This window comes from Saccopteryx leptura, chromosome 6 (assembly GCF_036850995.1).
Source record: "Saccopteryx leptura isolate mSacLep1 chromosome 6, mSacLep1_pri_phased_curated, whole genome shotgun sequence".
Taxonomy (NCBI): Eukaryota; Metazoa; Chordata; class Mammalia; order Chiroptera; family Emballonuridae; genus Saccopteryx; species Saccopteryx leptura.
The window spans coordinates 9,522,303-9,545,673 of NC_089508.1; the positions used below are offsets into that span (position 1 = coordinate 9,522,303).

The following is a 23,371-nucleotide window of genomic DNA, read 5'->3' on the forward strand; positions in this document are numbered from 1 at the left end:
AATTGCCTTTAAGTTGGCAGAACAGAAGATGATCATTACAGTCCTATGCATCTGATAGAGCTCCGAGTTGCCCCTGCTAACAGGAAGCGCTTGTTGGGAGCTTAGAAAGCCCCACCCACCCCCTGCACACAGGAGGGACTCCATTCATGTACCTGTTTTTACAAGCTCTTGGCTGTTGGTCCACGGTGCCTGGTTTTGTTTTCAGAGAACCACCTATTTAAGGAGTCCTCTGGCAGTGTCCTTGCGATTGGAGCAAGTTCCTGTGGCCTGTGCGGTCTCCCTGTCACTCAGTATCTCCCAGCTTAGCCTCCCGTTGGAGCTGAGCACACCAATAGCGTGACAGTAGGAGGAGCCTGGGAAGTGATTATAGCACAGAGCCTGGGAGCTCAGTTAAGGGTGTCCTGACTTACCTGCGCCAAAAGTCAATCAGACAGTTCTCCACCCGGGACAGCAAGTGAAAACCACAGTGAGATATCACTGCCCTCTGATTCGAAGGGCTGAGATTAAAAAGACACCACAGGGGAACGTGCCGGAACCAGAACTCCCACACTGCTGGTGGGGGTGTGAAGGCGGCATGGCCACTTTGGAAAACAGTCTGGCAGTTTCTTAAAAATGTAAACATCCTCCTATGGGTGACTCAGCCCCGCCACTCCTAGGCTTTCTGCAGGAGCAAGGAAAAGCTATGTCCACACACGAGTGTTCAGAGCAGCTGTATCTGGGATAACCCCAAACAGCCCATCAGTGGGTGAGTGAATAAACAGCATGCAGTCTGTGTACACTGCGGAATATGGTTCGGCAACAGAAGGCAGCACACCATTGATACAAGCAACAGCATGTCTGAGTCTCAAAGTAATTATGCTAAGCGAAAGAAGCCAGAAAAAACAGTGCGTACCGTATCACCCCGTGTGCGTCCAACCTCCAGAAAATGCAGACTAATCCCTAGAGGCGGGGGGCACGTCAGCGGGTGCCTGGGGCAGGGTGCGGGCAGGCGGGACGGATTAGAAATGGGTTCAGGGAACTTTTGGGGTGGTGGACGTGTTCTCTGTTTTGATTGAGGTGATGCTTTTAGGGGTGTATATTATGCCAAAACCTGTCAACTTGTACAGTTTAAATGTGTATATTGTTTCTCAAAATTATACCCCAATAAAGCGGTTAGAAGTAAAAGCCACCCATCGCTAGTCCATCAGTCACTACGATGAGTCTGACTGTGCCCTCCTTCAGAGAACCTGCGGGTTTGTGCCAACAACAGGCAGAGTGAAGTCCAGACAGTGCAGTCAAAGTGCAGCGTCCCGTCCTGGGTCCGTGCTTATGGACCGCTATGCCCCTCCCCCCGGGGCACCAGGCTTCTCACCGTGAGGGGGGACCAGTCATTGTACCTGCCTCCTGTGGCTGTCGTGAGGAGAACGTGGGGGAATCCACGTAAGGTGCTCGGTAAACATGGGAGAAACGGCAGCTGCACAGCCCCATGGGGACCCAAGGAAGGGAGGCGCTGTTTCTTTGGTGGTGGGGAGCGGGAAACGGTCCCCCTCTGAGTGGCTGCATCTTGAAAGGGGGACAGGGAGGCGTCTTCCGGAAGGAGGTGTGGAGGGGTGGGGTGGGGGAGGACTTACCAGGCAGAACTAAGCTGCGGGGGCAGCACCCAGATTCCAAGCATCTGGAAACATCGTCAGCGTGGTGCAGCTGGTGCACGGGGACCAGGAGCACCCTGGCGAGCTAGGGCCGTGGGATTAGGTGGGCACTCCATCCTTGAGGGTCCCGGGTTTACAAGTGAAAACCACAGTGAGATATCACTGCCCTCTGATTCGAAGGGCTGAGATTAAAAAGACACCACAGGGGAACGTGCCGGAACCAGAAGTCCCACACGGCTGGTGGGGGTGTGAAGGCGGCATGGCCACTTCGGAAAACACTGGCTTCAGCCTCCAGGACGGGGTTTCTCCAGCTGGGGTCTGAGGAAGATTTCTCCAGAGAAGTTTTGAAATTGTCATCCAGTAAAAACAAACTAAATATTAAAAAGCCCTATATGATGGTGCAGTGCTTTTGAGTAAAAAGACAAGTCATGTAGTTGAAAGCTCTCATTTCCAGGGTCTTCCTTGAGAAGAGTGAGACTGAGAATATATTGTTTCAGCCATAGTCTTATTTTATTATTAGTAGTAGTATTATTATTATTTTTAAATTTTTTCAAAGTTAGAAGTGGAGAGACAGACAGACTCCCGCATGCGCCCGGCTGGGATCCACCCGGCATGCCCACCAGGGGGTGATGCTCTGCCCATCTGGGGCCATTCTAACACCTGAGGCGGAGGCCATGGAGCCGTCCTCAGCAGCCAGGCCAACTTTGCTCCAATGGAGCCTTGGCTGCAGGAGGGGAAGAGAGAGATAGAGAGGAAGGAGAGGGGGAGGGGTGGAGAAGCAGATGGGCGCTTCTCCTGTGTGCCCTGACTGGGAATCAAACCTGGGACTTCCACATGCCAGGCCGATGCTCTACTGCTGAGCCAACTGGCTAGGGCAGCCATAGTCGTCATCGTTTTTTGTTGTTTTTTTTTGTATTTTTCTGAAGCTGGAAACGGGGAGAGACAGTCAGACAAACTCCCGCATGCGCCCGACCAGGATCCACCTGGCACGCCCACCAGGGGCGACGCTCTGCCCACCAGGGGGCGATGCTCTGCCCCTCTGGGGCGTCACTCTGCCGCGACCAGAGCCACTCTAGCGCCTGGGGCAGAGGCCAAGGAGCCATCCCCAGCGCCCGGGCCATCTTTGCTCCAATGGAGCCTTGGCTGCGGGAGGGGAAGAGAGAGACAGAGAGGAAGGGGGGGGGGTGGAGAAGCAACTGGGTGCCTCTCCTGTGTGCCCTGGCCGGGAATCGAACCCGGGTCCCCCGCACGCCAGGCCGATGCTCCACCGCCGAGCCAACCGGCCAGGGCCCATTGTCTTCTTTTAACAAGGGCCGTTCACATGTTGGATTCAAGGGCCACAGGAGTGTGGTGAGGTGTGTGTGGTCAGACCTGCTTCCTTGGGCTGCGGCCCAGACGTCCAGGGCGGGGGGCGCTGGTTCCACGGAAGATGCCAGGCGGCCAGGCAGGTCTGGTGGGTTCAGGGATGACTGGCTGTCCCGTGTTGAGGATTTCTACCTGAGAGAAGGTGTGAGGCACTGAGGCTTGGCAGGTGGCTCTGATTTTTAGAGCTAGTAACAGGTATGGAGAGGGACATGTGGGGACTTCTGTCACTGCCATGCTGTCACGGACACTGCTGTGGGTCACTAGGGAAGGAAGGTGAGGGCAGGTGCAGGGACAAGGCGCTGACATGCTGGAGGCTCAATCTGATTATCTCAGGAGCAGACTCAGGGCTGGAGTGGGACCTGAACTAGCTGAGTCACAGGCCAGGGGAGCGCTCGGTACAGGTGCCGAGTGCAGGTGCCGGTGTTCTTGCTGAGTCACAGGCCAGGGGAGCGCTCGGTACAGGTGCCCGAGTGCAGGTGCCGGTGTTCTTGCTGAGCGCGGAGCTGGGCCACCACCCACAGTACAGAAACCCAACACCAGCCTAATGCTCGCTTTTCTGAGTCAGAGGCCGGCAGGTGCTGTGACTGGACCGCCCAACCTCACACCTGCGGTCAGAGGCACTCAGTGTCCCGCCAGGCCCAGACCGGTTCCCTGATGTCTGTCCAGAGCTCTCTGACCTGCAGCTGATGGCCAGTCCCTGCCTCCCAGACTCTGACTGCCCCCACCCACACTGCCAGCTGCCGGCTGTGACCTGTGGCCAGTACCCCCCCACACACTGCCAGCTGCCGGCTGTGACCTGTGGCCAGCCCCCCCCACCTCCAAAGCACAGCAGGGAGCCCTAGAGCTGAGGGCCCCTCCCTTTGGTGCCTCTCCTTTCTGGGCAGCCTGGCCTCCACTCCCCTTGCTGACCAGCCTCCGTGTCACCCCCTTCTCTTAGCTGTCCTGTGTCTTTTCTCCCCTCCCAGACTTCTGGACTTGACCATGCATTGCTGGGCACAGCATTTCCCGGGCAGAAATCTTGTCCCTCAGACTCCGCCCTTTGATGGAGAGGGTGGGTTTAGCTGATTTCAGTGTAATTGGAAATGGTGTTGTATGGTCAAGGGACACGGGGAAGTCGCTGGGCCAGGGAGTAGCTGGCCCTCCCCGCCCAGTATCGTTTATCAGCGGCAAAGAGCGGATTGAAAACCCCCGTCAGCCCTTGTCGTGAGAGCAGCCACTGGCCCACCCCCTTTGTGGTGGACTGTCACGTGGCCTGTGTTTACAACCCTGTTCCAAAGCAGGGTTTCTGCTGGTTGCAAGCCAGTGGACAGTGGGTGGGTTGTGGCGCCCAGCCATCTGTGTGCCAGGTGCAGCCTGTGGTCACTTCTAAGATGGGATACACCCTGGTCATTGTCCCCAAGTCTGGATTCAGCTACCTTGGAGGGTTGTTGTAAGATTAGAAAAGACGGTGTCAGCTCCTGGTCTGTTGATGCATCTGGATGCTGCTGCCACAAGTTCTTGACTTGCCTTTTTATACACTTTGCTCTCAGAGTCTCCTTCCGTAGACACCACGTGACGGAGAACCACCCAGGACCGTCCTGTGCTCTGAGCGATGGTCTGAGCGGTGGCCTCTCCAGAACATGGTCTGCTACGAGTAAACAGAAACGACCGGCCCCAGAATGCACTTGGAGTGACTGTTGGGATTAAAGCCAGCTGCGCGCTCAGCTCCTGAAATTCCATCTGCGCGTGTGGGAGCGTGGGGACGGGAAGCATGGAAACTGTGTGGCATGGCAGGGCTGAGTCACGGGAAAGCCGAGTGAGTCATGGGATGGGGAGGACACCCGGGCCTGGCCAGGGGGCCAGTGTGCGGTGGGGGCCCCTGGCCAGGTCGGCGGAGCAGGCACACCAGGCTGCCGCTGCCTACGGGGCCTGCCACGGGAGCTGGGGTTTGTGTGGCTCTGACTCCTGAAGACTTCTGGGCCCCGGGACAAAATGCCACTGAGCAGCAGGGTTGGCACAGGGCCTCCTGGCCAAGGTACCGTGTGACCGAGGCTGCCTGGCAGCTGGGAACTCAGTTATTGTCTCCAACTCTGGATTCGTAAGCGAGGCCCCGAGTTATGCCCAGAAGATGGCTTTCTGGAACTTAGATGCTCGTGGATGGGAGACAACCACAGAGGGGTGGCTGTCCCAGGCTCCCCACACGGTGTGGGCAGCTCCCAGGGGGTCCTGGGGCATGCAGGCAGGAGTGTGGAAGCCAGGTGGTGCCATGGTATTTAAGAGCAGGGCCTCTGGACTCGGGCTGCCCTGAGTTCAAGTCCTGCCCCTGCTATTCAACATCCCTCTGACTCTGGGAAGGCTTCTTATATGGTTGATCCTCAGCTTTCTCAGCGGTGAAGTAGAGATAATAATAAGCATCTCGCTGGGTCTTTACAGGATGAATGAGTTAAACCTTTATCATGGGTTCAGGCGCACACAGAATGCCAGGTACACGCTGGCCGTTAGGGTTAGTTTGGTTAATCCGGGACCCGCCCCTTTTGGCAGGAGGCTACTGGCTTCACTGAGTCTCGGTCTCCATCTTTATAAAGAAGAACCGGTGACACCGACCACGTAACAGCCACTCTCTGAACCTGGCATGCCCCCCTCTCTTTGCTGGGGGGGGGGGCGGTTTCTGTGTCCTGTGTTAGGACTGTTCCTTAGTGGGATTTGTTTGGGTCCTAAGCAGGATTCTTGGAGTGTCTGGATCACCAAATGGCAAGGTGGCATTGTGGTATTTGCACATTCCCCAGACTGGGTTAGAGGGATTGAGGGAGGGGCAGTTTCAGCCTGCCCTTGTGGGGTGTCTGCCCTTACTGGTGACACTGCTGTGCCAGGGGGGACCTCCAGCCTGCAGCCTCAGCGTCACAGGCCCAGGAAGGAGAAGGGGTGGGGGAAGCGGCCGACCCCCAGGGTGCAGTGTCCTGAGCCTCAGCTGGCAACCGTGGCGGCTCCAGCCTGTGATGGTCAATGTCAGGAGTGTTTTGTTGGTGCCAGATCCCTGTTGTTTTTCCTGCAAAGCTGGTTCCCCAGAGACCAAATTGCAGCTCAGCCAGTTGCTCAGGGGGCCCAGAATCAGGGCAAAAGGAGCTGCTTCCTTTGTAGTTTCCAGATGGACCGCCTGTGTGGTCCTGGCCCAGGGGCCCTCACATCCACTGCTGCTGTCCCTCTCCCTGCTCTGGTCCTGGGAGGGTCAGCCCCTGGGGACGCGGAGCCCAGGCTCCTTGTGCTGGCCCAGGGGTTTCTCCCACAGCCGGACAGCCAGCAGCCTCCCTCCCACACCCCGGGCCAGGGCTGTGTCTTCTGTGGGGCCCCAGCTCCTGCTGCTCCATGGCTTGCAGCCTGAGTCTGGTAACACCACCTCTGCTCACCATCCCTCCAGCCTAGAGGGGGACATGGCTGACCTCTGGGTTCCTTTTTTTCTCCTGTCAGCTTTACAGCTGGACTCAGCCTGGTTGGACCCTGACCTTGTCCTCCCAGCTCTTCTCGGTGCCCCGTGGGCAGCAGAGTGGGACCTGGTTTGGGAGTCACTGTGGTCAGTGAGACGAACATGGGCTTGGGAACCCAAGAGAACCAGGTTCAAATCTTAGTGCCGCCACGATGGCTCTGTGTCCCCTGGCCGGCAACGCCACGGTCAGTGTTCTTGTCTGCGGTCGGGAAGGGGACGGCAGCCCTGCCCCCTGCACACCTGTGCCTGACCAGGTGCCCCACCAGGCCCCGCAGCATTCTGAAAGGACGGCGCTGGTGGAGAGGAGGAGGCGCTGCGGGGTCCCCCACTCCCACGCACCTGCTCACCCGACAGGAAACGCCCCCGGCCCCCTCTGCCGCCTCCTTCCTGACCGCGGCCCGCCTCTCAGACCCTGGACGCCGAGGACTGAGTGGGCGACGTGTAGACCAGTGCCAGCCCCGGGCGGGCTGCCCGTCATCGTCTTGGAAATGCCAGCGCCTCCTCTTCCCTGGCGGCTTTTCGGTTTAGGTCCATGTCACGTTTTCCCGCACCTTTCCACACACTGCACTTTTTAAGTGACATTCCCGCCGCTTTATCCACCCTGAGCCTTCCCTGTGACTCAAACTAAACTCTCCCCCTTTGAGGCGATGACTCAGGCTGGGAGCTCAGATTCTGGAAACTTCTCAGCCTCCCCCAAAGGTCACTCGCACCATCCGTTCCTGGGGAAGCCGTGTCCCCAGCCGCGCCTGGGGGTCTTGCCCGCCTTCTCTGAGTGTGTCAGTCCCAGAGGCTGATGGCTTTCGACCCAGGTTTCACCAGAGGGCGTGCTCTATATTGACCGTGCCATCGTCTGCCCTGACCCAACTTCTCTGTTATCAGGAAAAATAAAATCATTGCTCTTCTGGCTGTCATTTGTTATAACTTCACGGCTGCTGAAAACCAAGGCTGTTTCCTTTCTAACCGTCTCCTCCATCAGCCCGATGCCAGCCTCGACCAGAGCGGGCTGCGTCTTCCTGCCCGGCCCTGGCTGACTCCGCCGGGACACCCCAGAGACACGCCTGCAGCCACACCCAGGGCTTCTTCTAGAACTTGGAAATGGAAATAGCCTTTTTTTTTTTTTTTTTATTAAGCCTTGGAACATATTTTTTTCTTTTTGCTGAAATGGTTGGGACCCAGACCAGCAGGAACAATACAAGGTCCTCTGGCTTCAACGCCTGCCCTTGCTCCCTGCAGGCCTGGTTGTGGCCTTGGACCATCTATAGCGAGGGCCGTGGCCGGGCCGTGGACGACAGCCCGTAGGCCACATTCAGCCAGCAATCTGTTTGGGTGAATATAGAACGATTTTTGCGTTTTTAAAGGGTTATAAAATCAAAGAAGAATACGCAACAGAGACCATATGTGGCCTGCAAAGTCTAAAAATATTTACAATCTGACTCTTAACCAAAACAGTGCAGCCCCCTGCTAATGTGAATGGTCCCCGGGGGCTGCTTCCGTGGAGGGGACCTTGGCCTGCCTTAGAGGGGGGCAGGTGCTGGCTGACAGGGGGCTTCCTGAGGAGAGGGGGGCCAGGGACAGATCAGGCTGACAGTCGGAAGGCAGAACCCACTCGCCCGGCCCAGCCCAGGGACAGGCTTGGCTTGGTGCTCAGAGCTCAACCCACAAGCCGGGCGGTCCCTGGGAGACCCTGGGCTCACTGCTCACAGGGTACAGCTGGGAACGCTGAGGCCCAGAGAGGCCAAGGCGCTTGCTGCGAGTCCAGGCTCCCTCCTCCTTTCCCTGTCTGATTCTGGAAGGCTCTCCACCCTGCTCAACCCAGGACTGCACGTTGTTTGCTTTGCTCGCTCCTTTCCTTAGTTGAGATTCCCAAAGGGCTGATCACTCTGCTCACTAGCTCAGGGTGCAAATGGAGGAAGGCACCTCAGGGCACAGAGGAGGGTGGGTGGTGGCCCCAGGTGCGCTGGGGAGCCTCACTGGAGTGCAGTGGCCTGGGGAGGGAGCTGCTGCCAGTAGCCAAGGGACAGATCCTGCAAGGTCCTGGCCGTGTCAGTGAGGAGGCTGCTGGCTGAGACCTGTCGTGGGCGTGGTGGTGGCGAGCTGGAAACCGGGTTGCGCTGGGGGTAGCAGAGGGACAGATCCTGCAAGGTCCTGGCCGTGTCGGTGAGGAGGCTGCTGGCTGAGACCTGTCGTGGGCGTGGTGCTGGCGAGCTGGAAACCGGGTTGCGCTGGGGGTAGCAGAGGGACAGATCCTGCAAGGTCCTGGCCGTGTCGGTGAGGAGGCTGCTGGCTGAGACCTGTCGTGGGCGTGGTGCTGGCGAGCTGGAAACCGGGTTGCGCTGGGGGTAGCAGAGGGACAGATCCTGCAAGGTCCTGGCCGTGTCAGTGAGGAGGCTGCTGGCTGAGACCTGTCGTGGGCGTGGTGGTGGCGAGCTGGAAACCGGGTTGCGCTGGGGGTAGCAGCCGGTCAGCAGACCGCGCCACCACCGGTCATTGCAGCAGGGCAGTGGCCAGCTGGATTTGTGTTCTAGAAGCCCCATCTGGCTGCCACCTGGAGGAGGCATGGGGAGAGGGCCAGAGGCTGACTTGAGTTCACTGAGGACCAGGTGTCTTTCATCAGAGAAGGCGCTGGCTGTCCTCTCTTTGTGGGAGGGTCCGGCACCACCCGGCTCACCTGGCCATGGAGAGATCTGTCCCCTCGAGCCACGCCCGGGCTCTTCCAGAGTTCCCTGGTGAGTTTCAGGACGGGACCTCGGGAGGAATGCCTTCCTGTTCCTTAAATCAGTTGCGGATGGGTATTTTCATGAGTTGCTCCTTTGGTTTTTCATTTCACCTTCTCACCGCATGTAATGGAGCAGGCTCTCCTTTCTATTGGCTGTCAGAAGGCTTTAGAGCAGGGGTCCCCAAACTTTTTACACAGGGGGCCAGTTCACTGTCCCTCAGACTGTTGGAGGGCCAGACTATAAAAAAAACTATGAACAAATCCCTATGCATACTGCACATATCTTATTTTAAAGTAAAAAAACAAAATGGGAACAAATACAATATTTAAAATAAAAAACAAGTAAATTTAAATCAACAAACTGACCAGTATTTCAATGGGAACTATGGGCCTGCTTTTGGCTAATGAGATGGTCAATATCCAGTTCCATATTTGTCACTGCTAGCCGTAACAAATGATATGACGCACTTCCGGAGTCGTGACGCGTGCATTCCGCAGCACTGGAAGTAGTACTGTATGTGAGCAACGCTGTGCTTTGTGATGCATCCTATGCTCCTCTCACTGACCACCAATGAAAGAGGTGCCCCTTCTGGAAATGCGGCGGGGGCCAGATAAATGGCCTCAGGTGGCCACATGTGGCCCGCGGGCCGTAGTTTGGGGACCCCTGCTTTAGAGCGTGGTTCTTACCCAGGTTCTGACAGGGAGCCACGGCGAGGACGCAGGGGCCTGTGAACTCAGGTAGGAAACTAACTACATCCTTACTGCTTCTCGCCTTTATCGGTTAGCAATCCCTTGAATTACGCCCGCGACAGAACCAAGCACAGTGCGCTCTGGCGTGGCCCGTGCCGGCGCTGGGTCAGTTGCGTGTTTGAATTGCCGTGCAGTTGCAGATCTCCTGAAACTCCACGGAGACCCGTCACTGTTTCAAAGTCGGTAGACCCATTGTTAGATCTTGCAATGTAATGTGTTAATAAAAAAGTGTGTGCATGTGTGGAGGGGCCTCGGGGATTCGATGTTCAGTATTTCGATAGCTCCATATCCATGCGGTCAGTTTCCTTTGTCATCCTTTGCATTTTATTCTCGGCATTTCAGGCTCTTACTCCGAGAAGGAGTATACAGAAACAGTGAGGAGTCCGTCCCACTCCACTTAAAACCCCCGTCCGGCTTGCAGCTCATCCACCTGCAGCCGCCACTCATGTTCCACGGGAAATTCCTCTCCTGGCTGCGTCTCACACCGGGGTGGGCCGGGGTGGGGCCGCCCTGGCTGCGGCGGTTGTGGGATCAGGCCAAGCCAGGAGCACGCGCTTCCCTCCTTCCTGTGTGTTTGGTTGAGCGGGTGAGAAATGGTTCGGCAGAACAGGCCAAGAAGCCTGTCTCTTGAACTCTGCCTGCAGCCCCACCAAGCCCACAGTTGGCATGTCCGTCAGCCGGGACTGATCCGTGGGTCCGAGGCCCACCTGAGCCCGTGGCACCCGTTGGACCCGTGTGTTCCATTTGCTGTACCTCAGGGGGTCCCCAAGCCACCACACCTCACAGGCCCCGGACATTCCCAGCCGGGAGGGAGGGTCGGCCGACCCGTGCTGCCTCATGGTAATTAGAGCCTCCCCGTGGCTGTGCTCTCTGAAGCTGGGAGCCCCGATCCGCCTCTCCCATTTCTCACTTTTATAAAAATAAAAGCTGAGCTTTTGGAAGCCAATCAAGTCACACACTAAACAAGAGATTAAAGCCACAATGAACCAATTTAAAGGCCTGCACATTCTAATGGGCTTTTTCAAATGCAGCATTCAAAGCCTGGGAGTGGCTCTGGGCAACATATTAAATTGTTAGAAGAAAAAAAAAAGAAAAATCAAAACAGCTCTGAAAGGAAAACCACAGGTTGGAGCCTGGGCTCTGAAGGGGGGGTGGGCCCGGGGAGCCGAGCAGAGCCTCCCACCCCAGGTCATCTGCTCCCCCTCACTGGCTGGGGGCACCCTTCCACCGGGGTCTGATGGCAGAGCCTGCCCCGCACGGGCTCAGGGAGGGTGCCCAGACTCCCCATCAGCGCTCGTTGAACAACCAACTGATGACTGAGAAGAACGGCCAGCACACAATCCAGCCAGTGTTAAGAACTGTTTGTTTTTACCGTAACGATAGTCCTTCCTGGGAAATTCACAAAACACCTAACCAGAAAAACAGGGACACCAACCACAGACAGTTGTCCGAAACCAAGCGGCCTCCTGGGACGCCGTGCCAGGGAAAGAGAGGCCTGAGGCCACGTGGGAGGCGGCGTCGCTCATTCTGCCCACACACCCTCACTCCAGTTTGGTCACATGAGCGCTTTAATGGCAAGACTGCCCAACCCTTTTCTATGAGCATAGTTTTCTGGTGGTTGTTGTTTTGTGATTGCTTTTTGTTGGTTGTAGAGTTGTAACTACTAAATTTTGTCTCCTTTTTTGGTATGATCATGATACTCTTAAGAACTCTCCACCACAGATTCCTTTAAAACATACCTTTGTTGGATGCAGAACATTCGGAAGTGTATGTGTAGCATGCTTTATTTATTTACGTCACCACCTGTTACTGGGCATTTGGATTATTTCTACTTTTGTTTTGTTCCGCCATTTTAACTAACGCTGTGGTCGTTTTTTGGTGCATTAAAACTTTATACCAACTCTGGACAATTTCAGTGACATTTGCAGAGGGTTTACTCTGTGCAAGGCATTATGGGAGGTTGGAAGATAAGCTAATCCTTCCCATAAGATGCAGATATAAATAACTTCAATCCAAAGTAGTTTAGCGTTCCCGTAAACAGACAACAAGGATGGCACACAGAAAGAGTCCTGCCTGGGCTTCAAGGGGCGTTTGAGAAAGTTGCACAAGAAACTCCGAAACCTTGCCATGCACAGCTGGAAGGTCAGGGCGAGGGAGGAGCGGGCGTTCCGCAGAAGGGCTGGTTTCGCTGGGAGACCGAAGGCAGGCGTAGCGAGCGGGTCTCATCTCCGGTGCTTGGTCAACGGACGGTCGGCAGCTGCCAGGGTAGATAGTGTGTGGCTCAGTGGAATTGGTGTCTGCTCTGGACCCCCAACGGTGGGTAAGCAGGGACAGGACACCTAGTTAACATGCCCCTTCCCAGTCTGAGACGTTCATTTCACGTAAGTTTCAGGGGCTGGTGTTGGCTGGGCCTTGGCCAAAGATTGTGTTTCTTAGGTTAAGGCTTTTCATTTGTTTCGATCAAGATCGATTATCCGTCGCTGACGTCTCAGGCTGTATGTGTGTTTCAGGATCCTCGTTGGGAAGGGCTTCAACCCAAAGACACAGAGGGAGGTGCCCCTGTGTCCCAGGGTAGGGTGAGCACAGAGCAGGGAAGCTGAGAGATCAAAGAGAAACTTTGCCAACCTGGCACCCTGGGCCGCAGTCCGGGCTCAGTCACAGGAGAGCCCACACCTCTTTTTCTTTCCTGCCCGATTCCTGTCCTTTGGCTCTTTGACAAACACAGTCACCCCCGACTGTGTTGCCCCAGTCCAGGCCCAGGGTGGGGGCGGACCTGTGCACAGTGTCAGTCTCCCACACCCTTGCTGGCCGCCCCGTCCGTCAGCCGGCCCGGGGCGCCCGCATTCTCGCTCACCTGCCTGGTCTCACGTGGTCCTGTCTTCAGCCCCTGCAGGTGTCATGACTCAGCAGCCCCAGGAGGGCTTCGACAGGAGCGCGGATGATGCCCAGGCGTGGATGAAGGCCGTGCAGGAGCGGCTGCAGATCAACGACAACACCCAGGGGCCCCGTGCCGCCCTGGAGGCCAGGCTGCGGGAGACTGAGGTAGGCAGAGGCCCTGGCCTCCATGCCCTGTGGCCTTGGCCCTGTCCTTCCCTCTTAGGCCTCAGGCTTCCGGGCTGTTAAATGGCAGGGGTGGGAAAGACCAGTGTTTCCCAGACTCCGATCTGTTTGAATCTCCTGGGGATTTTGGTTTGAGTGCAGATTTTGATCCTGGAGGTCATGGGGGGGCCAAGATGTGGCATTTCTGACACGCCGCAGCTGACGCCATTGCTTCCGGCCCTTGGGCTACACTTTCATAGCAAGGGTCTAGAGCCCGCCCCCTGGCCGTCCTGTCCTGGCAGGGCGCCATGCAGTCAGGTGGGTCCCCAGTCCAGGTGGCCCAGGCCTGGCTTCCTAACCCCGTTCCCTGTGGCTAGGTCTGGATTGGCCCAGGTTGGCCTTCAGGGGAATGGGGAGAGGGCTATGCCCAGTGAGGAGTGACTCCTCTGGCTCCTCCAGGGCCAGGGTTCAGCCCTCCCCACACCTGGCACAAAGCTGAGTTCAGTGCAGGTGGAGCTACGGTGACCGGAAGTGCTGGTGCTCAGTGCCGGGCCCCGCGTGGTGGTGCGAAAGAGCGCTGGACTGACAGTCAGAGAGCTGAGTCATGGTCCCCATGCTGATGCTAATGCTGTGTGACCTTGGCCAAGACCCTGTCTGTCTCTGGGCCTCAGTTTCCCATCTGTGAGCAAAGCAGCTGACCTGCACATCTCTCGAGTTACACCTAGCGGGATATTACACAATTATAATTTATCGCCAAACAATGGTTTTAAGGGGAGTCTTACCTTCTCCTGCACAAGCGGATCCCCAGACCAGGCTAGAAAAGATGCTGCCCGCCGTCGGTTGGGGATCTGTCCAGAAACAATGCTTGGTGAACCGGTTAGAGCCCTGCCCAGTTGTCACGGCAGAAAGGAGGGCGACCACTCTTGAGTGACCCGGTCACAGTCTTCCCATCCGGATGGTGAAGTGAGCACAGATCCCAGGACAGTCAGGGAGTCCAGAGGGGGCCACGTCCCCTGGCCTAGGTGGGGGTCAAGAGAGACCTCTGGGAGAAAGTGACTTTGCTGCTTAGGCGTAAAGGAGGAGCTGGTCAGGTCAGGGGATGCAGGGGAGGCTGGGAGGGAGGGTGCTCCAGGCTGAGGGGACAGCGAAGAAGTGCCCTGGGGGTGGGGACAGCTGGGAGCACATGCCAGGAGCCCTGCCAGGGTTGGTGTTAGGGCAGCGCTGATTGTCAGGCAGAAGCAGGGGACAGGGCCAGAGAGGCGGGCAGGGGTCGGAGGGTGACAACCTGGAACACCCAGCCAAGGAGCTCGGACCCCTGTTCTGTAAGGGGAGGGAGGGGATTGGGAATGAGGAGAGTCAGGGACTGAAGGGGCAGGACCCTGTTCTGTAAGGGGAGAGAGGGGATTGGGAATGAGGAGAGTCAGGGACTGAAGGAGCAGGACCCTGTTCTGTAAGGGGAGGGAGGGGATTGGGAATGAGGAGAGTCAGGGGTTGAAGGAGCAGGACCCTGTTCTGTAAGGGGAGGGAGGGGATTGGGAATGAGGAGAGTCAGGGACTGAAGGAGCAGGACCCCTGTTCTGTAAGGGGAGGGAGGGGATTGGGAATGAGGAGAGTCAGGGACTGAAGGAGCAGGACCCTGTTCTGTAAGGGGAGGGAGGGGATTGGGAATGAGGAGAGTCAGGGACTGAAGGAGCAGGACCCCTGTTCTGTAAGGGGAGGGGGGGGGATTGGGAATGAGGAGAGTCAGGGACTGAAGGGGCAGGACCCTGTTCTGTAAGGGGAGGGAGGGGATTGGGAATGAGGAGAGTCAGGGACTGAAGGAGCAGGACCCTGTTCTGTAAGGGGAGGGGATTGGGAATGAGGAGAGTCAGGGACTGAAGGAGCAGGACCCTGTTCTGTAAGGGGAGGGAGGGGATTGGGAATGAGGAGAGTCAGGGACTGAAGGAGCAGGACCCTGTTCTGTAAGGGGAGGGAGGGGATTGGGAATGAGGAGAGTCAGGGGTTGAAGGAGCAGGACCCTGTTCTGTAAGGGAAGGGAGGGGATTAGGAATGAGGAGAGTCAGGGACTGAAGGAGCAGGACCCTGTTCTGTAAGGGGAGGGAGGGGATTGGGAATGAGGAAAGTCAGGGACTGAAGGAGCAGGACCCTGTTCTGTAAGGGGAGGGAGGGGATTGGGAATGAGGAGAGTCAGGGACTGAAGGGGCAGGACCCTGTTCTGTAAGGGGAGGGAGGGGATTGGGAATGAGGAGAGTCAGGGACTGAAGGGGCAGGACCCTGTTCTGTAAGGGGAGGGAGGGGATTGGGAATGAGGAGAGTCAGGGACTGAAGGAGCAGGACCCTGTTCTGTAAGGGGAGGGAGGGGATTGGGAATGAGGAGAGTCAGGGACTGAAGGGGCAGGACCCTGTTCTGTAAGGGGAGGGGAGGGGACTGGGAATGAGGAGAGTCAGGGACTGAAGGAGCAGGACCCTGTTCTGTAAGGGGAGGGAGGGGACTGGGAATGAGGAGAGTCAGGGACTGAAGGAGCAGGACCCTGTTCTGTAAGGGGAGGGAGGGGATTGGGAATGAGGAGAGTCAGGGACTGAAGGAGCAGGACCCTGTTCTGTAAGGGGAGGGGGGGGATTGGGAATGAGGAGAGTCAGGGACTGTAGGAGCAGGCCAGCCCGGAGGAGGAGAGGAGTCGGCAGCCCGAAGCCCCTTCCCTTGTCAGACTTGTCATTGGTATTGTCACCAGTGGGCATTTATCAAATGACTATTCTGCCCGGGTCACTGGGAGAGGGGAGCAGATGTTCATCCCACACCCATTTTTTTTAAAATTTTTTTAAAATTTTTTATTCATTTTTTTTAGAGAGGAGAGGGAGAGACAGAGAGAGAGAGAGAGAGAGAGAGGAGACAGAGAAGGGGGGAGGAGCTGGAAGCATCAACTCCCATATGTGCCTTGACCAGGCAAGCCCAGGATTTTGAACCGGCGACCTCGGCATTTCCAGGTCAATGCTTTATCCACTGCGCCACCACAGGTCAGGCCATCCCACACCCATTTTGTGCTCGAGACGCACTAGCGGCTTTCCTGTTTCCTCTCACCGAAGCCTGGGAGTGTGGTGTTATTGTCCCCTCTCTCAACAGCGAAGTGCATTCTGAGACACAGGGACGGGCCAGAATTCAAAGCCTTGATCTGGTTAAGGCTTGAACCCAGGGCTGAGTTCAAAGTGTCACTGGCTATTTCCATGAGGGGACCTGGGCAGTGGAGGTGGAGGAGACACTCCCTGCTCTGGGGTTCAAAGCATAACAGGTGGCAGCCCTGCACATCATCCGGGCGTGTCTGAGGAACACCCATAGCGTGGGTCTCATGATGTTCTTCTTCTCCTCTAAATCTTTCCGTGGCTCCCTATTGCCCTCCAAAGAAATACCAAACTTTACCTGGCACCAAAAGTCATTCACTATCTGCACAGCCATGTGATCCAACTTCACTCCCTACCCCCACCCCCAAATCTCACCTTCCAAGTACGTACCCCTCCCACTGGCAGCGCACTTCCTCGATTTTCTGTCACCAAGCCTTTGTCTGTGCTGTTGTTTCTGGGTGGCACGCCTTGTGGATTGGGTCTGGGCGTGCATGTGAAACGAAACGCTCCCTTGTCCACGAGTCTCTGCTGCCCCCTGCCCTGCCCGGCTCCTGGCACTCTCGGCACGGAGACACCACCGCCCTGCGTGTGTTCTCGCCGTGTTAGGGGGCGAGTCCCTTCGGAACTGGCACCCCTGGCTGGTGGGTCTGGCGTAAGCGCAGGCAAGGGTGGTCCTTAGGAAGAGCCGCTGGCGAGGCAAGGGGGAGTGGGCCCTGGAAGCTGGAGAGAGCCTTCCATCGGGGGGCCCCCAAGAACTTGACCAGGAGCCTGGGACAGGGGGGTCGTGTCCTGGGTGCTCCACCCCTCAGCTCTCCTATGGGGCTCGATCAAGCACACTGATTTTTTATTTGCTTTGACATTTCAAAGCTAATGTCACCATAAGAAAACATTTCCCTCCTGGCATCTGGTGAAAGGGAGGGAGCAGCTGGTACCTCCTCCTCGGTCCTGATCTGGGGTCCCCCTTGTGGTCTGTCCACCAGCTGAGTGACGCACCTCCCGAGCGCCTGTTTGTTAGGGTGACCGGGATGGGAGTTCCCATCCAGCTGTGGTGCTGTGTGGGCAGGAGCAAGTCCCATGCCCTCCCACGACCTCATTTCCCATCGGTGAAATGGGGAGGAACCCTCCCCCGTATGCCGAGATGCAAGGACCCTCATGGGGGTGGAAGCCATCTGTGGAGGGGGACTGGAGAGGGGGCTGCTCCTGGAAAGCGGGACTCCCAGAGGTTGAGAGCTTGGGTCTGGGGCCACAGGCCTGGGTCCGAATCCCTGCTCTGGCCGCGGCACCTTGGAGGAGCGTTTCGGACTCCAGCGCTTCAGGCCCCTCCAGGGGAAAGTGAGAGTTGCTGTCTGGCAGGACTGAGGGCTAGAATTTACTGGCGTGCTTGGCACAGCGCAGGGCACGCTGGCAGAGCCGGCCCAACGAAGGGGGTTGTTTCTTGTGGCTTTGATGTGGGGCTACAGGCGTGCCAACTGTCCCTGCCCACGTCCCAAGCCTCAGGAGCTGCTCTCCTAGTCCCAGCATCTCATCTCTTCGTCCTCTGGTTCCCAGCCTCCTGGCCGGGACTCGCTCGGGGCCTGGTCACAGCTGGGCTGCCTCCTAGGAGGCCGGGACTCGCTCGGGGCCTGGTCACAGCTGGGCTGCCTCCTAGGAGACTGGGACTCGCTCGGGGCCTGGTCGCAGCTGGGCGGCCTCCTGACCAGCTTCCGGGCCCCTCTGTGGTCAGGGCCATGCTGGAACTTCCGGGGCCTGGCTTCTAAAGCCAGATGCGCTGTCACCTTTGCTCAAACCCTTCTCAACTGTCCGCACATCCCTGAGGTTCGGAGCCAGTGCCACCTGCTTAGGAAGCCTTCCTGGATTTCCCCACATCCCTCCTTGGGGCTCCAATAATCCTTTGTGGTCTCGTGGCTCTTTCAGAGTCGCCTGTGCCCCTGTCTGCAGACCCCACCGCAGCCTGCAAGCGCCTGGCCATGTCTCTTTGTCCTGGACTCCAGTGCCCAGAACAGTTCCCCCCTTAGGCCCCAGCACGGTGCCCAGCACAGTGCCCTCCTGGTCTCGCTGCCTCAGGGAAGCCCTGACTACCCCATTCCTCCAGCTTCTCCCCCTAGAGGTCTGCCCTCCTCCCACCGCCCCCTGACGGACGCCTTCATTGGCTTCTTCGCAGAAGCAGTCGTATTGCAGCTGCGGCTCAGATGCCCTCCCGGCTGCCAAGCAGTCCTGGATGACAGCCTTCCTGCGATGGGCTATACAAGAGCCTGGCAGCAGCCAGAGGGCGCAGTCACTGGGGCAGTGGGGAAGGGTGGGATCTGCTTCTCCAAAGCTGGCTTTGCCAGCCCAGCCACTGCCTCCCACACTCGGGGCCCGTGCCCACGCAGATCTCCCACTGGCTGGTATCTGGGGCCAGGTGTTCCTGCTCCGGGCCAGGTGCTCCGCCCGCCTGTGGGACTAGCCAGTCTTCCTCTCATTGGCAGGAAAGCAACACTCAGTCCCCTGCGAAGGGCAGAGGGTCCTGGGTCTTCCGTGTCTCTCTGTCTACCAGGGGTCTCAAACTCACGGCCCGCCCACCAATTTTGTGTGGCCCGCAGACTAATCAAACTTTGTGGAGTAGTCTGCGGGCCAGTCTGCGGGCCGCACAAAATTGGTGGGCGGGCCGCATGCGAGTTTGAGACCCCTGGTCTAGCCTGTGTCTCCCTGGCCTGCAATCAGGAGGGCAAAGTCCAGAAGCCTGGAGGAGGTGACCAGATCCGGACACTGGGCTTTGGGGAAGGGCCATTGCCCCCACAGGGATGTTCTGTGCCTGGCTGGCTCCTTCTGGGTGTGGCAGAGAGAAATCAGACTTTTCGGAAACTGTTGGCTGCCTTGGTTTGCGGAGCGGGAGTCTGCCCAAGCTTCAGTCGGGCCGCCTGGGAGAGGGAGGCTCTCTGACTGCCGCAGGGGATCGTTCTGCAGAGCTCGGGGTTTCTGTCAGTCCCTGGCACCCTCGTTTGTAAAACTGGAATTACTGTGGTGCCCACCTTGCCAGTTGGGCAGTGGGCACGCAGTACAGTGTACTCCACAGCTTGGCATCAGAAATATTTAGGCAGGGTAGTTAGAAGCCAGGAAAACCCCTTGGTAAGTGGAATGGGGAAAACGAGACACATAGTTGATTAAAACGGTTCGGCAATTTCCAGCCAGATACAGAAGGTCACCGCCCATCCAGAGACAACATCTAAGCTTCAGTTGTATTTTAGCTCCGGGCCCAGAAAAGCAGCTGAGCTAGGTGCCGATGCCAGATCCAGCTGCAGTGACTAATAACCCCCTCCTGAAAGGGCACGCCTGGAGAGCTAATGACTATTCTACTGAAGTCCTCCCCCACGCTCGCTCGTGCTCCCAGCTTGTAGAAACCTCCAAACAAAGGACCCAGTCCGGTGCTCCCCCTCCTGGGAGCAAGCCTGGCCCTTCCCTCCCCACTCCCCATCTTCCCCCGTGGGCACGCATGTTCTAAGAGCTAAGGGTCCCCACAAGACGTGCGACCAGGGGAGCAGTGGGTGGCGGCAGCTCGTCCCGAGCTAACCCCCTGAGCCTGGCTCCAAGGCCCCCTTTATCTGAGTTCTCAGGGAGCCGAGAGCAGCTCCACCTGGACTCACTTTCCTATAACATTTAGAGAGCCAGAGAGCAGCTCCACCTGGACTCACTGTCCTATAACATTTAGAGAGCCAGAGAGCAGCTCCACCTGGACTCACTTTCCTATAACATTTAGAGAGCCAAAGCAACCCCCTTAGGCTCTGCTGCTGCTTCTCTCTGAGGCCCTTGTTTCCCTGTCCCCAGCTTTAATAAACGTCCCCTCCAAATCACCTGGACTCGCGTTAGGACAGCTTTCCGGCAGGAAGTCGAGAACCCACACGCTACCAGCTGGCCCCAGGCTGGCCCGAAGGGCAGGTCCCCTTTCCCGTAACAGCCCTAGGTCAATCCCCCTCCCCACAGAGAACTGAGGCCCCACACTGTGGCACATACCTTATGTGCGTTTTCTCACTTAATTCTGCCAAAAAAAAGAGTTTGAGAGCAAAGTGCTATGAGCATCCCTATTTCACAGATGATTAAACAACATCCATGGAGGTAATGAAACCTGTCTGAGTTCACGGAGCTAAAAATGGGCCACATGGGGAAGGGAGGGAACTCTAATCACTGGGCGACGGCGTTGGTCCCTCTGTGCTTATTCGAGGCGCCTTGCTCCCACCCGTTAGCAGGCTGCCACGGCCACCGGAGGAGGGGGCAGGGGCCACTGCTTGAACCTGGGCAACCTGGGCTCCGAGTCCTGGCTCTTTTCATCAGGCCCTGCTGTGGCTCTGCACTTTGGCACTTTGTCTTACCCCCGGAACCTGGCTTGTGTGCCCGTAACAGAAAATATGCCAACTGGAGCCAGAGGGGAGCATGAAGGTGGAGCTGGTGCTGCGCGCGGCGGAAGCGCTCCTGGCGTGCTGCCGCCAGGACCAGAAGCCCGAGATCCTGGCCCGGCTGAGGGACATCAAGGCCCAGTGGGAGGAGACCGTCACCTACATGACCCACTGTCACAGGTAGGGCCGCTGAGGTCTGGCCAGGGCTTTCGTCTGCAGTTGCCCCTGGCCCTGCTTGTCCCCTACCAGGCTGGCGTGGGGCCTCTGCCAGGGGTCACTTCTCCGGTGCTAGGATTTCGGAGAACAGGATGTTCTCTTGGGATTTCAGCCAGCCCTGCCTGCTTCCTTCTAATTATAATCAGCCCAATGTTGATAGACAGTTTGAGCCATCTTGTTTTGCCAACAATTAATTCTTGGTCAACTTTCATGTGCACATCCGGCAGCGGAATCGGCAGGTGTCCCCGGAGTAAGCAGGCCTGTCGCCTTGCTAGCACGTTAGCCCAGATTCTCTGCCCTGTAGTGGGGAGCCAGGCGGGGGCGGGATGAGGGTCAGACAGAGGGACCCCTCTGGCTCTGACGGCTACTTGCTGTATGGCCTTGGGGAAATTACTTGACCTCTCTGAGCCTCAGGCTTCTCACCTAGACAATGGGTATAATCAAGTGTTCCCTGAAGGCTGTTAGGATAGAAGGGGGAGATAGCAAATGTTAAGAGCAGGGCACACAGTAGGCCCTCAGTAAACAGGAGCGGCCACCTCCTCTCTGTCCTGGTAAAGCCAGAACGTTGAATAGGCACGGGGTGCGGGGGTGGGGGTGGGGGTGGGTTGCTGTGCTCAGTGCTTTCACTTTTCACCACTTTTCACTTGGAATTGCAAATGCTGGATGTGCCCGGACAAATAGGGCCGTGCCCATGTTACAGATGGGGAGACCGAGGTAAGGGAGGAGGCAGCGTTATGCAGTGAGTTTAGGGAGCCCTGGAGCCCCCATACATAGGCCCCCGCCTTCTGTCCCTACTATGCAGTGACAAGTCCACCGATACTGTTGTACCCTGCAAATTATTAGACACACTCCCAGTGGCATTTTTGGCGTCTGTTTGTGGACATGGTAAGAGTCCGGGTGACTGTGCCAAGTCTCGCCACTAGAGAGATATGACTGGGGACCCCTGTACATTAACAATGGGGGTTTAGGGCAGGACTTTGGGGTGCTGGTAGCTAGAGCTCCATACACTACATCAGCAAGGCTGGTGGTGCTCAGAGCAATCTGCAGTCTGAGCCCCCTGCTCCTCAGCCCACCGAGGAGCTGCTTTAATGGACACAGGATCTTGTCCAGCAGGACTAAGGCAGGCCCCAGGGTCCTTACTGTCACCGAGCTGCCCGGGTGGCTCTGAGGGCCAGAGCGGGATCAGCATGTTCCTCTCCCACAGCCCCGCAGTAGCAGGGGCCAGGTGGGCGGCCCGCTCACGGCCCCGTGGCCTCTGTGCCCACAGCCGCATCGAGTGGGTGTGGCTGCACTGGAGCGAATACCTCTTGGCCCGGGATGAGTTCTACCGCTGGTTCCAGAAGATGATGGTGGTGCTGGAGCCGCCCGTGGAGCTGCAGCTGGGCCTGAAGGAGAAGCAGTGGCAGCTGGGCCACGCCCGGGTCCTGCTGCACAACGTGGGCAACCAGGCCGTGCTCCTGGACCGCCTGCTGGAGGAGGCGGCCTCGCTCTTCAACAGGATCGGCGACCCCAGCGTGGACGACGCCGCCCAGAAGAGGATGAAGGCTGACTATGACGCTGTGAAGGCCAGAGCCCAGGTGGGTGAGCGGTGGGGGGCAGGCCGTCTCCTGTCCATCCGTTTGTCCACTTTATGCCTTGATTTTTACACCCATCCAGGCACCTACCCATCTGCTAACTAACCATCTCTCTATCCATCGACTCACCACCCAGCACCCACCCACCAGCATTCAGTCATCTGTCCACCCTGCTGTCCACTCACCCATTCATGTCCCCACTATACTACCAAATCTCCCACTCACTGTCCACCCATTCACCACCTCCTCCCCTTAGCCACCCAACCATCTCCCCAAATACCCACCCTTCTATACGTTTGTGTATTCACCCATCTACCTCCCACCAACCTAGCTAATCTGTTCATCTATTACAGTGGTTCTCAAAGTGTGTGCCAGGGCGCACTGGTGCTCCCTAGAAGATTTCCAGGTGTGCCCTATGGTATTCCAGAGAAATATGTGCCTGTTGGGGACCAAAATACCAACAGGGTTGTTGGAGTTTAGATTTTTGGGGGACAGAGGTGTCAGGAATTGGCTGTAAGCTGACAGTCTGCCCAACCCCCCACCTCACTTGCCTGATTAGGTTGCAAAAGGCTGTTAAGCTGTGGTGGTGGACTGTTTACACTACCCCCCACATTCCCCAGAAAGACTGGAGACAAGTTTCTTCTATCCTTTGTTTGGTGTAAAGTTAAGATGATATGTATGGTGGGGGTTTTCTGCACTTGGTAAAATTCTTGGGTTGCCTTGGAAATGTGATCAGAGACCATTGATTTGCTAATGGCCCACTTTGCCCTATAAATAAAGCAAGATGCAGTTTTTGGGTGCACTTTGTTCTTGCCAGCAGCAATCACAGGGCCCTCCTGACCCCGTATTTTCTTAAGTCCGCACCATTCCAACTCTGGACTTGGAATTATGTATACTAGCTGCGCTGGTTCGTGGCATGTGCCCAGATATAAAAATAAATATAGTTACTCTATTATACCATTTCATTTCGGAAATACTACTCTTTTTGTTAACATATCATTATTATATTTATTATTAACACATCATTATATTATTTATGTTTCTTATAAACACAAGAATGAGAAAACTTAACACATTCGAGCCGGGACCTGCCGAACTTACTAAATCTTACTAAGAATGTATCTATATATATAAAA

The 23,371-nt window shown here is 56.9% G+C and overlaps 1 protein-coding gene across 4 annotated transcripts in view; it reads left to right on the plus strand.

Moving 5' to 3' along the window:
* SYNE3 (spectrin repeat containing nuclear envelope family member 3) overlaps positions 1-23,371 on the plus strand; it is a 91,900-nt gene that overhangs the window by 28,826 nt on the left and 39,703 nt on the right. For all 4 annotated transcript variants that reach the window (XM_066344395.1, XM_066344394.1, XM_066344396.1 and 1 more), the window contains exons 2-4: positions 12,804-12,961; positions 20,453-20,625; positions 21,929-22,238. In XM_066344395.1, the coding sequence (XP_066200492.1) occupies positions 12,818-12,961; positions 20,453-20,625; positions 21,929-22,238 (627 nt within the window). In that variant the 5' untranslated portion in view covers positions 12,804-12,817. The remainder of the gene's footprint in view (positions 1-12,803; positions 12,962-20,452; positions 20,626-21,928; positions 22,239-23,371) is intronic.